Consider the following 15,905-nt stretch of genomic DNA (forward strand, 5'->3'; position numbering starts at 1 on the left):
AAAAGGAAAGAGTAAAGCAAAGGAGGATGATGCGATCAGCCATTGTTTATGGCCCCAGAGCCTAATCTGAATCTCATGGAGTAGGTTACCTCTCACTATGTGTGTGTGTATATATATATATACACAGAAGTCATTAACTCTATAATATTTAAACAAAGAATACAGAAAAAGAAAGAAAATCCAGTCCCTAATTCTTTCTTAACAATAAATTAAGGTGATTGGATAATTTCAAGTATATTTTTAGGTTCTAAATTTAGCCTCAGCTACCTCATTTTAGTTTGTAACCATCCACTTCATTTATCTACCATTTGAAATAATAAATTCTCTTTTTGGGTCCCTATTCTTTTTTTCTTTTTTTTTTTTGGTATGCTTATCTTGTTTGCTTTGAGGGGATAGGACGTAAAAGGAAAGAAAAGGAAAGGAAATAGAGGGATAAGGATTTTGATGTTTAGATTTTTATTTTATTTTATTTTTTTTTGGAAGAGGGAAAGGAAAGGAAGGGATCAGGTTTAGTTATTTTTTTTGTTAATTTGCTTGCTGTCTGAAAATGGATGGAAATGGAGGGAAGGAAACCAAAACAAATGAAAATTTTAAAAATTTCTAAAAAATCTGTGTTTTTAAATTAAGGTTTTAAGTTGTTATAAATAAATATGCAACTAACGCATGATAGTTTTCTTTCATTTTTTTTCCTTCCCTAATGCAAACAATAATTTTAATGTATCCTTTCTTTTCTTTTCATATTTAATCCAACCAAAATGGATGAAATGGGCATTTTCCTTCAATCGGCATTCCTCTACTTTCCTTTCTTTTTCACTAGAATTTTTTTCCTTCTTTTCTTTCATTTTCCTTCAATCCAAACTGTGCCTTTAGAGTACAAAGTAGAAATACCAGAAAGGTGCATCTCCTCCTCTTTCTTCTCTCTAACTTCCTCCAAGCCTTTCAAACCAAATATTGCCTTCCTAAGGCCTCATTAATTAGTACGAAAAAAAAGAACAATTCATAAGGTGCCTATTTGTATGAACAACCAATCCACTCTTTTCTTTATTCTCATTTTCTTTCTTGTAGAAAATACTTCACTACTTTACACATCATGCACTTGGAAAATGACATCCGAATTTTCCACCTAAATATAACAGCAAATTAGCAATTAGGCTTAATTTCAAATGCCCCTATAACATTAGGCTACAAACCGTTCGAAATAAAACTTGGGCGTTCAATTTATTGGAGGACCAATAATTCGGAGAATAACGAAGAAGGAGATAATCTAATGATAGTCAAAATAACAAATGCTAAGAATGAAAAGCTTCTGAAGACATGGTGTAACGTAATATTCGTCTATGTACATGGCTATGATTATAAACTACAAGCAGTAATTTTGAGACATATATTAAGATTTAAATACTGTAAAGTAACTTCAATGAGCTTTCTGGTGTCTTCATTATACACATTGATTGGTGATGGAGTAGGAATAGGAGGATGTGAGAAGACATTTGTGCAAGTATTAACTGCATCAAGAACTTTTTCAAGGGTAGCCATATGATCTGGATAATTATTATTGTCAAGATCATTCCAATTCAACTCTTCTAGCAGACAAATAGCTTGAGAATATTGATACGAACAAGTGTCAAGACAATATTTAGCTTTAGAGGTAATATTGATCTTCCTGAGATTATCGCCAATCTGAGTTTGAGCAGTAAGAAGGAACGACTTGACTTTATCTTTGAGAATGGTTAAATGACCAATTGGAGTTGTCTTCAATTTATCCGAGATGGATCTACCAATGACTTCAATGCAAAGATTGCCCATTGTTGTTCTTTCACAAATGGGTACATAATCAACGGATTGGGGGTAGCCAAGGGGGAATAACGCAACAAAAATGAAAAGAAGGAGGCAAAACTTGATGGGATCAGCCATTGTTTCTTGAGCCCTTTTCTTCTGGTTGTGTCCTAGATAGAGCCTTTGGCCGTGTATTCCTCAATATATATACATATATGTGGAGAAGTTCTTAGTATCTTTTTTGTTGGCAAGTTATTAACTCTGCATTAAGGCAAAGAAAACGGAAAAAGAAAGACAAGCCTGTGGTGACGGGGAGTCACTAATATTTTTCGAATGAATTGAATTTGAAGCAATGGGACGAGGCATTGCCAATGCCAAAGAAGAACATACATTTCCATGTTCGTTGTATAGTGACTAGCTAGCCATAAGGGGTTCTAAATCCACCCACGTTAACTATCTACCATTTGAATTGCTAAAGATAAGAATGCTTTCTGAAAATTTTACAAAAAGATAAGCTTTTACATAAAAAGAAAATATGGATGTTACACGCATGAATTATCAACCGAGTTGCAGAAACTTTGAAACACTAGAGATTTTGTCATAGCGTAAATAAATTGTTTAGTTAATTGAAAATCTATTCCTTAAAATCACATCGTAAACAAATTGTTTAGTTTATTAGAAATCTATTCCTTTCTAGGACCTAGGAATATAGACACCCCTATTCTTTTCCCAACACTTTTAACTATGATGTAAAATCCAACATGGTGAAGTAGAATTTAATTGCCCGCGCTGGGTTGGTCTGCTGGTGGAAGTAGCCTCCTTAGGTGAGTTCTATCTGGGTTCGATCCCGGGCAGCAACCCAGTTGTTATCTTCTTCGGCATCGGTCGGGCCCGCTCTGCTGGAGCGCTGTGGGATTAGTCGGGTGTAGACCCGGATACCCACAATGATGAAAAAAAAAAAAAAAGAAGTAGAATTTAATTTGATGTCATGATAAGGATAATTTTACAAATTAATATTATATACATTGTTAACATAAAGGTTCTTTACACTAATAGGTATAAATATATGATACATGAATAAAAAGTGAATTTTAAAATTTGATCAGTGATAATGTGATATTCATCTAAATCTACTTGCATAAAAAAAAAAATTTTATACCGACAGTATATAAAAATTAATCCTAGATTGAGATGAACCGTTGAACCTTACTTGTTGGATAATGGCCTCTCTTTTATTCAAGCAATTCATACACCTTACAATATATGCAAACGATAAATTGTAAATTCCTATCTAACAAGGATTTTTCCAGCCTACGCCCTTTTCTATCAATGCCACCATGATTATAAGGGCGCCGCCATGATTATAAGTGAAATCAATATTTTTTTTTGGCTACTAAAGTTTGTAATTTCTAGATTAAAGTGTATGCGATTTGGGGGTGGGTGATTGTACAATTTTACAACGAACACCCCCTTTCTTTTTGTGTACTTGTGTGCTATTCTGTGTCCTAAGCACATATATTAGGAAAAACCTAAAAGAAATTGTAGACATAATCAAAGGAAAGGTGTATGCAATTTACATGCACCATCTCAATTCAAATGGCAAAAGTTGTAATACTCTGGAAACATATTTTCTAATCCTTTCCCACAAAAAAACATAGGAACACCGAAGGAAGTGTGTGACAGGTATAAATAGCAAAACGAAAATAAACGTTCAATAGATGAAACATCAGTTCCCATTAGAAACATTGCCAAATCTTCAAAGCCTCAAATCCTGTTGGGTAGTTGCGTCTTTATCAAATGTGTATGCAAAATTATTTCATGTGGACCTTCAAAATTCCTTTGTACCTGGTTAAAATTGAGTTAGATGCTTGTTACAAACATTGGAGAATTTGTCGATATCTCCATGATGATCCTATACCCCACGGGTTTCATTCTTTGTAGATTCACTATGCTTAATACATGATAAGTGTGAATTTGGAAGCTTGATATCAAGAAAGAAGCTCCAAAGTTCAACCTACAACTCAATACTCCTGTCAACCTATGGTCCCTTGGACAGAACAACAAAAATGACAAAAAGCAAAAAATAGTAAATCAAAAAAGCCGATGGAATGACAATAACTAAGACAATACCGTGAAGAAGATGAATCAATGTAGCTGGACTACCAGCCCTCTAAAATTACAGTGTATTCCAGTTCTACCGTTGTTACCTGGCGAAATTTGCCAACACTATTTCCAGCACTATAACAGAACCATGACTAGGGAAAATTAATTTGTCGCATTAGCACGCAATTAGTATGTCAATGTACTGGCACATTTTCTCAATTAACAAGTCATTGTGCTGGCACATTTTCTTTTTAATACAATCCAGCAGCTGAGAGACTGCAACCAGATAGAGCTACTCTTGTTTCGTCCGTGTACTTGATGAATCCTCAAGTTCAGTTGATTCAGAGTGCTGAATACTAGCCTTGGCCTCTGCAAGGAATCTAGGATCGGGCTCGTGCTTATATGATGGTTCCTTCATTGCCATATAAATGTAGAATGCGATAACCATGTTCACAGATATGACAGCTAGGAAGCCGCTCAACAATGTAACAGAATAAGGAGACAATTGAGTAGAACCTGTTCCAGAGTGGACATGTCAGTAAAAAATGTCTTATCATCTCAGCAATAATGATACTGAATACTACCACAAGGCCAGAACGGAAAGGGCAATGGAAAATAATCTACACTCTTGAGTTTTCAGGAGGTTAAGCAGCTAAATCACAATCATTTAACAGTGGTCCAAGTGCGACAACGATTTAAACATGACACAAAATGCACACATCTGTAAATAACAACAGCTAAGAGTCTACTTTAAACTATCTAAACTGCCTTCAACAATGAACTCCTAAACTGCAAAAAGAAAAGAGGACAACACTGAAGGATCAGAGCTAAAACTAAGACAAATATTTTTCAAAATATTATACTTCAATGTAGAATCAATGATTTAGATTTTCACATATGTTCCGTCATAATTAACATCTTTCTAAAAATTTCAGATAAGGACAAAGAAATATGATGATATTTAGTAATGAGTTATGAACCATGTTGTGTAATATTCTTTCCCCTAAATGAATCCCCCTCAAGGAAAGGGAAACCAAAAGGTTAAAAAACAAACACAAATCCTTAAGCGAAGGGAAGATTTAGGCTGTAACATCTCAATCAATATATATCTTAGCCCACACCCACAATAAAACTAAACCTGCTTTTCAACAGCAAAAACATACAGTCGGTAATTAAGAAATTTAATGTTGAAATAGTGCCCACTTGTAACAAACATCAAAAGCAAACTACATGTAGCAAGCAAGAACAGATCAACGATGCCCTCAATGACAACTACTAACCTAAAACCATCATTCATGTGACAAGCCACCATTTAGCCTTCCTTAGATAGAATCTGTAAACTGGGCTTAATAAATATTATCACTCTGCAGCATAGCCAAAGGACAACCATTCAATCCTTCCCACTTCTCACGACCTTACATTTTATAGCAATTCCAGTAACATGATAGTCATCAAAAATTGACCAGAAAATATCCTCCACAGGACATTACATTACCGGTCAACTCACAGAAGCACAAATCATTACCTATAATACTTTACAGGATAAATTTAATATTCTACCTCCTTCCTTTGCAAATAGGCACAACCTTTTTATGTCTTTAACCAGTTCATTTTCCTACTTGATTTGATTTCCTAACATGAAAAACTAAAGAAGTTAAAATTCTGTAGGTACCAGAAAAAACAAGTAGTACATCTTAGCAAATTGTGAACAACTCTGCATTTCTCATTTCAATTCAATGGTAACACTTCTGGCTGTTAAATGCTTATTTTTCTAGCAGGAATAAAGTGCCTTGGTCACGAGTGACAGACATATTCCTTCTGCCAAAGATGCACCTCAGAGTTCCATATAGTAATAGAACGTATGCTTAGATGAAAACAAGCAGGTTGTCTTCGATTTTTAAGTCAACTTATCTTTATATAACTGGCAGTTTTCAAGCCCTAAGAACTTCATTACCCTTATAAATCAAGCTTCATGAAATGCCTCTTTCAAGGACAAATTTATGACAAAAATCAAGACTGGCACTTTTCACTGTTTTCACACTACAAAGAGTCAAAAACATCTTTTTTCATGCAAGTCTGTGTATAGAAAATGACTAACTATAAAAGAAGCATGAAGCTGCAAAAGAGAGTTCTACTTACCAGGAAAGAAATTATGGTTGAAACCATATAAAATAGCAACAGGAGCGGCCCACATAAACATAGACGCAATAACAAATTTTTGTATTACTCCCACCATAACACCTTCTACCTGTAAATGCTACGCAGTATCAAATTAAAGTACAAAATGAACCAGCCAAGTCTTTCATTTAAAGTTTTCACAGAAAACATCAAAATGTGCAACAAATCACGTAAGCATCACCAACTATTCACCAAATTTGTAACTCTTATTTAATGTGAAATCCATCCTTGAAAACATTTCAGTTGCAAAATTTATAAATAAATGTGAGAAAATGAATCATATAACCAGGGAATGTCAAAAGGGACTGGAAGGCAATACAACATTTATCAAAGCACTCCATTAACAAGATTGTGCAATTGATTACTAAACATTAATATCAAATATCGCTACAAGAAGGTTTCTCAGCGAAACCTCATTTTCATGCCTTGTTATGGATTGGTTTTTCTTTTTAAAGCAAATTACACGATATCTGTGTGAAATTTCAAAAACATTTTATTCTTTCACATCTTTAAAAAAGCTAAAAGCTGTAACAAACACCATGAGGATCAATTTTTCTTTAGCTTAAAGTAAGCTAAAACTAAACGCTCTAATCAATTGAAAGCACCTCAAAGCAGCTTTTAGCCGGGAAAGCAACAATGAGAGGGCTGCGGAAGTACCAAAATGGTTAGAAGTTTGGCTAGTATTGAGTGAAACTAGGATTGAAAGCCTCCAGGCAAAAATTTAAGTGTAGTAAGGACATGCCAGTGAAGAAAGAAGCACAAATTAATAAATAACATACAATGAAAAGATATGACAGACAGCACGAAAGATTTTGCTATTCCCCTCAAAGTACACCATATGTACATGAATATCTATGCAGATGTGCGTGCCTTGATCATGTGAAAATATAATACCAATCAAATAAATGGATTACTTTTGCATGTCAATACAGCGACTTTCTTAGGAGAAGAAAGCAGTACAAGTAAGTGCATTGCATTTATTGTAAATTGATACTGCTCGCAATTCAACTTATCCAACAATTCAATAAAGCCTACAAAATTAGAAAGGTTGCCATACTCAATCTTCAACCCAATTTGCTTCCGAAAAATAAAACCCTAATATTGACAGTCGTTTACATAATTACATGCATAGATGAACCAACCTGAGGTTGCCAACGGGCTGAATTGAAGGAGGAGTTGCCTCGATGAGAAAAAAGAAGTCCGGACTGTGTAGTAATACTAGTTTGAACGGACAAAGCTGCAGTTCGGATAATTTAAATCAGCTTAATTGCGGCGGTGGCGGGGAGGCGGTGGCAGAGCGATGGGCCTCCGAGTCGCCGACGGAGTCTGACTAAAAGCTTTGACTTTGGATGTTCGAAAGAGAGGAACAAATTTTTAACGTAAATGGGAAGGCAGCTTACAGCATAAGATAGTAGTATTACTAAATCGTACGCCCTACTTGCTAATCTACGTTGCTTTGGTAGACTATGATGGGAAGTTGAATTTTGACCAATGAATTATCGGTCAGATGAATTGCGGCAGACTCGGAAGTTACGTGTTTAATGTATGAAAGGACAGAAATGGGGAGCCCAGTGATGATTTCTTTTCTATTGGTGGCCCGACACGCAATTTGATGTGACGCTGTATCTACAATGAACCACTCACCTATGGGTGCACGTACTAACACGCCAATGCTTTTCAACTTTCCTTTTTGTTTGTTTTATTTTCCAATAAAAGAAAAGGAAAACAAGTTTTATTTGTTTATTAAGGAATTAGATAAGTTGAACCAATCTATGAAATTGTCTAAAATTTAGTTTGCTCAATCAATGGAATTGGAATTGAATTTTTTTTGTAATCTCTATTTCTATTTCGCATAAAAAATTTTAAGTGCAATTTGATTCTAATTTATGTATAGAATGAGAAAACGACTTGAACATCCTTCTATTGACAGGAGAATAACAAAAAATTACTACTAAATAGTAAGAGAAATTCAAGGACACAAAATGACAAGAAAACTTTAATTGTCTCTGCAAATTGTCCGCACATCAATTTTGGAAATAAAAAAAAAGTTAAGTTTATGAGCAAAACAACTTCCTCCTTAATATCAAATCCAAGAACTTTCAATTCTATTAAAAATGAAATTTTAATAATTTAAAATAGATTTTTAAGAAAATGATTTGATATTTTCATATTATAAAAGCATAATGATGACATCAAGAGTAGGATGAATTATCAGCAAAGATTAATTATTCGCACCATTGAGAGAATATTGAAGTTCTATTTTTAGGAGGAATAAATGAAGGATCTTTAAAGACTTAAAAGTAATTATCTAAAATCCAATAATGAAATAACATCAAGCCTCAAACATACACATGATGTGCATTGGATATTCTAAAAATCAATATTCTATTACTGATAAATCTACAATACTTCAAACAAAGAAATATCCCACCATTCAATTACTAACAGAGAATAAGAGTAGTACTCCCTCCTTTTCATTTTAATAGATTTGTTTTCTTTTCGTTCCTTCTAAATTATAGTTCACTTTTTCAATTGAAAAATGTAATTATCTTTTAACTTATTTAAAATATCACTATTTAATGTAGATTGTTATTAAATATAATTTAACTTATTTAATGTAGAGTTAATTAGTCACGCTCCATTTAATACAAGGGTCATATAAAAAGATGGTAAGTTAGATTCATTCTTTCAACAAAGTTACTTAATTTTTCTTAAACTATAACTTCGAGGGAGTAATAAACATTCTCAATACAATCTCTCTTTCCCTCCATATTTTTTAGATTCTATTCCTCCCCTACTAGAAATTTTTTTTTAAAAAAATAAAGTATCATAATATTTCAAAAATAAAAAATGTAATCAAACCTTCTAACGAGAAGCTTCTAAAAAAAAAGTAGAAAATTCATCCAAATACACTAGTAGTAATTTCCACTTGCCAAATAAAGCGCGTGGGCCATAACAAAATTTGCGTAATTTCGTCAGTGCCACATAACATATCCTCATCAAATTCTTATGCATATCCGCTCTCTATTATATCTTCTCTTTGCTTCTTCTGAGAAACATGGTGTATATTTAAAAGATAAAGAAAACAAAAAAGGTGTATTTTTCTTTTCAGTTTTTTCTTAATTGTCCTTATCTCTCACAAATCCCAATACAAGCACACATCTATATAAACGCAGTATTCAGTCGTCCAATTCAATCCAATCGTTGAATTTTCAGAAATATTTTGGGAGAAGAAGAAAAGAGAACGAAAGAAATTGAGAATGGAAAGAGCGATTGAGAGGCAGAGAGTTGTGCTGCAGCACCTCAAGCCATCTTTCACTTCTTCTTCCCTTGAAAATCTTGACTCTTCCCTGTCTGTAAGTCCTTGATTGACCCTTTGCTTTTTTTCATCATTTTTTCTTTTTTGCAGAAAAAAATGGTGTCTTTGAGCTGTGGAATGTTCAATGACCCTTTATCTTTAATTCTGAATTCTGGGTTCTATGAGGAATTATGAGATGATTTGAATTTTGAGTAGAAAAATGGTATCTTGAAGCTGTGGAATTGTTAAATTTCCTGTTTTCTTTATTTCCAAAATCTGGTTTATAAGAAATCGTGAGATGATTTGAGTTTTGAGCTTCTAGATAGAATACGTGCTTACGATCTATGCAAGGATGCATGAATTGCATATCTGTCCAAATAGTTGGTATATCTTTTTTTATTGAATTATTATTTGCTACGAGGAGTTGTTCTTGAATCAATAAATTAACATAAGATGGGGTCGCGGTTCATATTGTTTTAATAGGTTCTATGTTTTCCCCCCTGTTTTTGTTGATGTGTGAAGAAAATGTTCATGGATCAAAGATTAGACTAATCAAACATGTGATATTTACAGGCTATCCTATAGATTAGTTCAAGATCATGGGCCTGTTCTTGTTAACTTAAAATAAGCTAATCACAACATCTTTCAGAGCTACAAGTTGTCCATATGTTTAACTTCTGCTTTTAGCTTATTTTAAGCTGAAAAATGCCAATGTCTGGACACAAATCTTTAATATGTTTTGAAATAGTTTTTGAAAACATGCTTTTAGTGTTGTAAACAGTTTTTGAATGATTGCTTTTTAATATTCAGGTTTAAATTGAGAATGTGCCCTTGATGATTTTGAGCAAACTGACTTATAGCAGGTTTAAAAGGTTTCTAAGCTTGGATTTTCTGATTATCATGGAAAATAATATCATATATTTTTTTGGGTAGTGATAGTGAATAAAAATGAGAAATTTACTGGAGTTCAGTAATACGTTGTATAATAGTAAACTGGAAAGAATGACAGAAATATGCATATGTATCCGTTTTTGTTTTGGTTGAGGAAAAAGTTACTTCAGCAGGGATTTTGCATTAGATGACTCTTATAGTGGGGTCTGCTTAACTTTTTGCGTATTCCTGTCAGGCTTCTGTGTGTGCAGCTGGCGACAGTGCTGCATATCACAGGACATCTGCTTTTGGTGATGATGTGGTCATAGTAGCGTAAGTTATTGCCCCAAATTTTTTTTTTCTTTTTAAGAATGAGTTGCTGCCTTTCCTCAAAATGTTATCTTTGTTGCTTTTGTTTGTACAGTGCATATCGAACTGCACTCTGCAAGTCTAAAAGGGGTGGTTTCAAAGATACTTATCCTGATGATTTACTTGCACCAGTTTTAAGGGTATGTATCCTTTGTCTATTTATCCTATATCACTGAATTTTAATGCTGACATTGCCATACATTTGCTAATAGTTGATGGTATCAAAATTATCTTCTCAGGCATTAATAGAAAAGACGAACTTGAACCCAAGTGAAGTAGGTGATATTGTTGTGGGCACAGTTATGGCTCCTGGTTCTCAAAGAGCCAGCGAATGCAGGATGGCTGCATTCTATGCTGGTTTTCCTGGCAAGGATATATGTTATTGAAGTTTATGGGCTAAAATATCTTGTAGACCAATGCATGTATGCTGATATACTTGTATCTTTTGCCACAGAAACTGTGCCAGTAAGAACAGTGAACAGACAATGTTCATCTGGCCTTCAAGCAGTAGCTGATGTAGCTGCAGCAATTAAGGCTGGTTTCTATGACATAGGTTAGAAGATATCTGTTCTCTGGAGATGCTTTTATTATAATTTGGAACATATGGATGCTTTACTTTGTGGTTGTTGGCTAAAATTTGCATGAATTAGGGATTGGTGCCGGATTGGAATCAATGACCACAAATCCAATGGCTTGGGAAGGATCAGTTAATCCACGAGTATGTTTCTTTCTTTATGCTTTATAATCTGCACCTCCATGATCATGGGTGCTCAATGACCTTGATGTTTGCACATACTGTTTGCTCTGTTCTTAGGTGAAGTCAATGGCGGAGGCACAGAATTGCCTTCTTCCAATGGGTGTTACTTCAGAAAATGTTGCACATCGCTTTAATGTGACAAGGCAGGAACAAGACCAGGCTGCGGTAGTTTTCCAAAATTTTGATAGTATATTTGGTCCAATGTTCATTTTCTCCTTAAATAATGATTGACATCCATTTTATCTATCGTAAGGTTGAGTCACATAAGAAGGCTGCAGCTGCCACTGCTTCTGGAAGATTTAAAGATGAGATAATACCTGTAGCTACCAAGGTGATGACTGTTGAACTTTAGACAGCTACTTTCTTCATGTGCTTCAATTCATTTTGCTCATAGAATATAGGAATAGAATTGGCTTTAATATGGATTTATACCGCATTTGACTAGATTGTTGACCCAAAAACTGGAGACGAGAAACCTGTCACGATCTCAGTGGATGATGGAATTCGGCCAAGCACAACAGTAGCTGACCTCGCAAAGCTAAAGCCTGTATTCAAGAAAGATGGATCAACCACTGCAGGTAGTAGTGGACCATGTATTGTTGACAGTATTAGGAAAATACAAACTTTCCTGTGCCGACTTTATCTTGCTGTTTTGTAGGAAATTCTAGCCAAGTTAGCGATGGAGCTGGTGCTGTACTTCTGATGAAGAGAAGTCTTGCAATGCAGAAAGGACTTCCAATTCTTGGTGTTTTTAGGTATGTCAATGGCAAATTGAATCTTCAGTAAGAATTGAACATAATTTTATCAATAGGCCTGACTGAATTTTTACCTTGTGATTTCTGTAATTTTCCTATCATCTGAATGTTTCATCTCTTTCCATGTTTCTTGGTAGAAATACATATTGTTTATGTATGAAAAGTTGGTATATGACCACCCTATCCTTGATGTTTCACCTGATGGTTCTCTTTGTGCGTGAAATGCCTTGTCTTCTTATATTCTGCCTTCTTTGGTCATTGAGCAGCATACTGTTTGGTAGTTTGCAATATATAGCTTATTCTGGGGGTTTCTTATGGGTGTGAACCACTTCTGACTGAGCGGACAAAGTTGCTTTTCAATGTTGAACAATATTTCCTATTGCTGCTCTGGCAGGACTTTTGCTGCAGTTGGTGTAGACCCAGCCATCATGGGTGTCGGTCCTGCTGTTGCTATCCCAGCTGCTGTTAAATCTGCTGGACTTGAACTTGAGGATATTGATCTTTTTGAGATAAATGAGGTGATTCTTATGCAGCAACTTTAGCATTTTGCCCTTGGATACTTCTGATATTTCTGTTCCTTGATTATAATTTGATTGTGAAACCTGTTAATGGATTATGTTCAGGCTTTTGCATCGCAATTTGTGTATTGCCGTGAGAAGCTGGGACTTGATCCAGAAAAGATTAACGTGAATGGAGGTGCAATGGCTATCGGACATCCATTGGGTGCCACAGGTATTCAAGAAGCAATTGATGTTAATAAGATTCAACGTATACATGGCTCATCTTTTGTCAACCACTAAAGAGCTAATGCTATAATTTGTTTCCTGTGCATGATAGAGATATTTCTTGGTTTCTGATTGAGTCTTCTTTTTTGTCCTTCTATCAGTATTCTTAATTTGCTTGACATTCTAGATCAATTAGCAGTCTAACATAGAATGATGCAGTGATTTGTTATTCGAGTAAATCTACTTTTTGATGTAACGACTGACCATAGATGTGTATGTAATACTCCAAAGTCCTAAATTATGTGTTTGCTGAGATATTCTGCATATTATTACAGGTGCCCGTTGTGTTGCCACCCTCTTACATGAAATGAAGCGCCGTGGCAAGGATTGCCGTTTTGGGGTGGTATCGATGTGTATAGGTTTGTTCTTTCTCTGTTCTTAGTCTCATTGTTACCCAATGGTGCATAGTTATACAATTTTGCTTGAAGATCTGACTTCAACATGTGAATTTGAACATGATTGCAGGTACCGGAATGGGGGCTGCTGCTGTTTTTGAACGGGGCGATTCGTGTGATGAATTGTGCAATGCACGGAAAATTGAAGCCAATAATTTATTGTCCAAGGATGCTCGATAGACTCGATCAAGCACTGTGGGATACAGGATTAAATGACATCAATGGGCTAGATCTTTGTAACAATAAAAGCATGTAATAACTTGGGTTTGTATTGCTTGAGAATAACTTATTATAGACTAAGGTCATTTTGCCATTCCCTTAGCAGTGCAGGCGGAATGTTTCACAGCTTCCTCTGAAATGCGGCCTGTGCTGCTTGATACTTGAAATTCATGTTTGTTTGTTATTTATGAAGGGGCAGACTAGCCTGTTTAATTTTCTTGTTTTTGCTACCATCATCATTATCATTATCATTACTATATAAAAAGTATGAATGTTGGTATTGGGTAGTGCAAGTGTAAGCACTTTTTTATCTTAGTTTTTGTTATTCCTAAATTACCCTCATGACTTTTAATTAGAATTATTGCATTTTAATGTGGCACTAATTAAAAGAAATGAAATACTCTAATTGATTACATTTTAATGGTATTGGTAATTATAATTAAAAATTCCTCATTAAAAACTATTTACCTACCCTGGGACTCCATCTTCTATTATTATACGTATCAAAATTTTTTAATTGAAACATGAAAAATTTCTCATTAGTCATTAGTTGAGATTATTAAAAAAAATCAATTTCAAAAAATAGATACTCTCTAGAAACGGAGAAACATACAATGACAAGAAAACCCTTATTCATCTGCATATCTTCACACAAATATCACAAGTTAATTTTACAATTATGCACTTTTACCAATATGAAGAATTTTTCATGTTGCACCCAATAAAATTTCAATATACAAAAAATAATGACACCTTTATAACTGAAATAGCAGGATTAAACTAGAAAAAAGTAATCTAAAATAGCACCATACAAACCACTATTATCATTAATAACAACTGATCAAAACAAGAAAAACTAAAATAAAATTGAAAACTATTTATAAAATGACATAAAGTAAATACCAAATGAATTAAAAAGCTAGAATACAATTCAAATAATGCCAAAGACAATATCCAAATCACTGATATCCACGGGAAGACAAACATTGTTCTTGACAATAATATAGTAATGCTTCATTTGTATTGGTTTGAGCAAACCAAATCCATCCATCAAGTCAGAAACCATCTCCAATGATAAAATAAGGATTATAATAAGAGTAAATATAAAATGAAGAATGATAAAATGAAAATGATATCCAAATTGTTTTTGGTGATATCCAAAATACTCTTATTTTCTAATGATTACATATATTTAATTGTTTTTGCAATATTAGTGAATAAGGGAAGCGATTATGAAATGAAAAGCTTTAAAATTAAGTAAATTTCATTTATGATGACAATTGTAATTAGACAGATTTAATGCATTCCAATAATTAATAATAATGATAGCGGTTATGGATTAAATGTTGGCAATTAAAAACTAAAACACTGCAATATACAAAAAATTAATATTAAATTTATTAATTAGCCACAATTCTCATTCCAATTTCATGATCATCAAAAAAACTATTATTAAAACCAAAAATATTGTCCTCATATGAAAAAAGTAAACTTGCTCTTGCTTCGCATTGGATTGTGCTAAAAACATGAATAAAAGAAAAGGAAAATAGAAAAACTCCAACTATCTCTATCTATAAAATTTCAATTGTTAGAATGTACAAGCCAAAAAAACTTTACGTGGTGGATCATTTATACTGCATTTTTGACAAAAATAAAATTAACATAATACAAAGAATTCAAATTACATGTATGTTTATTTTTCTAACTTAATTATATTCTTTGTTTGTACAAAATTGTGATGATTGTGGTTTATATGCAATAGAGGCATGAATATACAATAATTTTGGTAAAACATGATATTATCAATATTTGATATGTTAGAGTTCAAGCTATAAATCAAAAAGTGTTTTGTTCATGATTTCAAATTCAATCGTAGGGGATGTGTCAACTACATTGGAATGTTTTCTGTCCCTTTTTCATTTAATAAAATTTTTAAAAGTAACAAGCTTAAAAAAATAAATAACATAAAAATACTATATTATGATGTTGATGATCAAAATTTCATAAAAAATTTTTAGTATCTTTTAAGATATTACAATCACGTGCAAAGCACGTGAACTATTACTAGTTCTTTTAAATAGCTTGTTATGCCTTACCTATTTCTTTCCAGCATCCCCTTCCCCTTTATGATTGATGATAAACTTAAGGATGGTCATACCCTCTATGCGGAATTGCAGATTCCATTATGTTGTTGAGATACTTGTCATTGCAAATTCTTGTGTGTAATGGTTGCTACTTCGTACTCATATATCATCGTAAAAGATTAACAAAGGTGAAATTAAGAAAGAGTACGAGTCATCAATCACATTTTATGATCCCAAACAGAGACTGAAAAAAGAACTGCTGGCAAGGTGAGACAGGTCTGGGGTTCGACCCTGAGCTTGAGCAACCGGGGTATCT

The 15,905-nt window shown here is 33.7% G+C and overlaps 2 protein-coding genes across 3 annotated transcripts; one reads left to right on the top strand and one right to left on the bottom strand.

Moving 5' to 3' along the window:
* Positions 1 to 3,885: 3,885 nt before the first annotated feature.
* Positions 3,886 to 7,401, bottom strand: LOC113765580. 2 transcript variants are annotated; one of them, XM_027309805.1, is made up of 3 exons: positions 7,200 to 7,401; positions 6,019 to 6,127; positions 3,886 to 4,395 (listed from the first exon to the last, which is right to left on the bottom strand). In XM_027309805.1, the coding sequence occupies exons 2-3, from the start codon at positions 6,113 to 6,115 to the stop codon at positions 4,172 to 4,174; spliced, it is 321 nt and encodes a 106-aa protein (XP_027165606.1). In that variant the 5' UTR covers positions 6,116 to 6,127; positions 7,200 to 7,401; the 3' UTR covers positions 3,886 to 4,171. The 2 variants fall into 2 exon arrangements, with proteins under 2 accessions (XP_027165606.1, XP_027165607.1); XM_027309806.1 differs by having other exon boundaries at positions 6,019 to 6,136.
* Positions 7,402 to 9,131: 1,730 nt separating this feature from the next.
* On the top strand, positions 9,132 to 13,731 carry LOC113764861 (3-ketoacyl-CoA thiolase 2, peroxisomal). Its single transcript, XM_027308892.1, has 14 exons — positions 9,132 to 9,413; positions 10,482 to 10,558; positions 10,650 to 10,734; positions 10,834 to 10,960; positions 11,049 to 11,147; positions 11,245 to 11,312; positions 11,409 to 11,516; positions 11,605 to 11,682; positions 11,797 to 11,929; positions 12,010 to 12,106; positions 12,501 to 12,624; positions 12,730 to 12,838; positions 13,167 to 13,250; positions 13,357 to 13,731. Exons 1-14 carry the CDS (start codon positions 9,318 to 9,320, stop codon positions 13,464 to 13,466), a joined length of 1,395 nt encoding a protein of 464 aa, XP_027164693.1. The 5' UTR covers positions 9,132 to 9,317; the 3' UTR covers positions 13,467 to 13,731.
* The last annotated feature ends 2,174 nt before the right edge of the window (positions 13,732 to 15,905 follow it).

The sequence above is a fragment of the Coffea eugenioides genome, chromosome 3 (genome assembly GCF_003713205.1).
Source record: "Coffea eugenioides isolate CCC68of chromosome 3, Ceug_1.0, whole genome shotgun sequence".
Classification (NCBI taxonomy): Eukaryota; Viridiplantae; Streptophyta; class Magnoliopsida; order Gentianales; family Rubiaceae; genus Coffea; species Coffea eugenioides.

Excerpts from the sequence above, each read along its gene's own strand:
- LOC113765580 (XM_027309805.1), bottom strand. The coding sequence starts at position 6,115 with ATGGTGGGAGTAATACAAAAATTTGTTATTGCGTCTATGTTTATGTGG. Across the intron at positions 4,396-6,018 it reads CAACCATAATTTCTTTCCTG|GTTCTACTCAATTGTCTCCT; the intron begins GTAAGTAGAACT and ends ACTCTGGAACAG.
- LOC113764861 (XM_027308892.1), top strand. The coding sequence starts at position 9,318 with ATGGAAAGAGCGATTGAGAGGCAGAGAGTTGTGCTGCAGCACCTCAAG. Across the intron at positions 11,930-12,009 it reads AGATGGATCAACCACTGCAG|GAAATTCTAGCCAAGTTAGC; the intron begins GTAGTAGTGGAC and ends GCTGTTTTGTAG. Across the intron at positions 13,251-13,356 it reads GGTGGTATCGATGTGTATAG|GTACCGGAATGGGGGCTGCT; the intron begins GTTTGTTCTTTC and ends ACATGATTGCAG.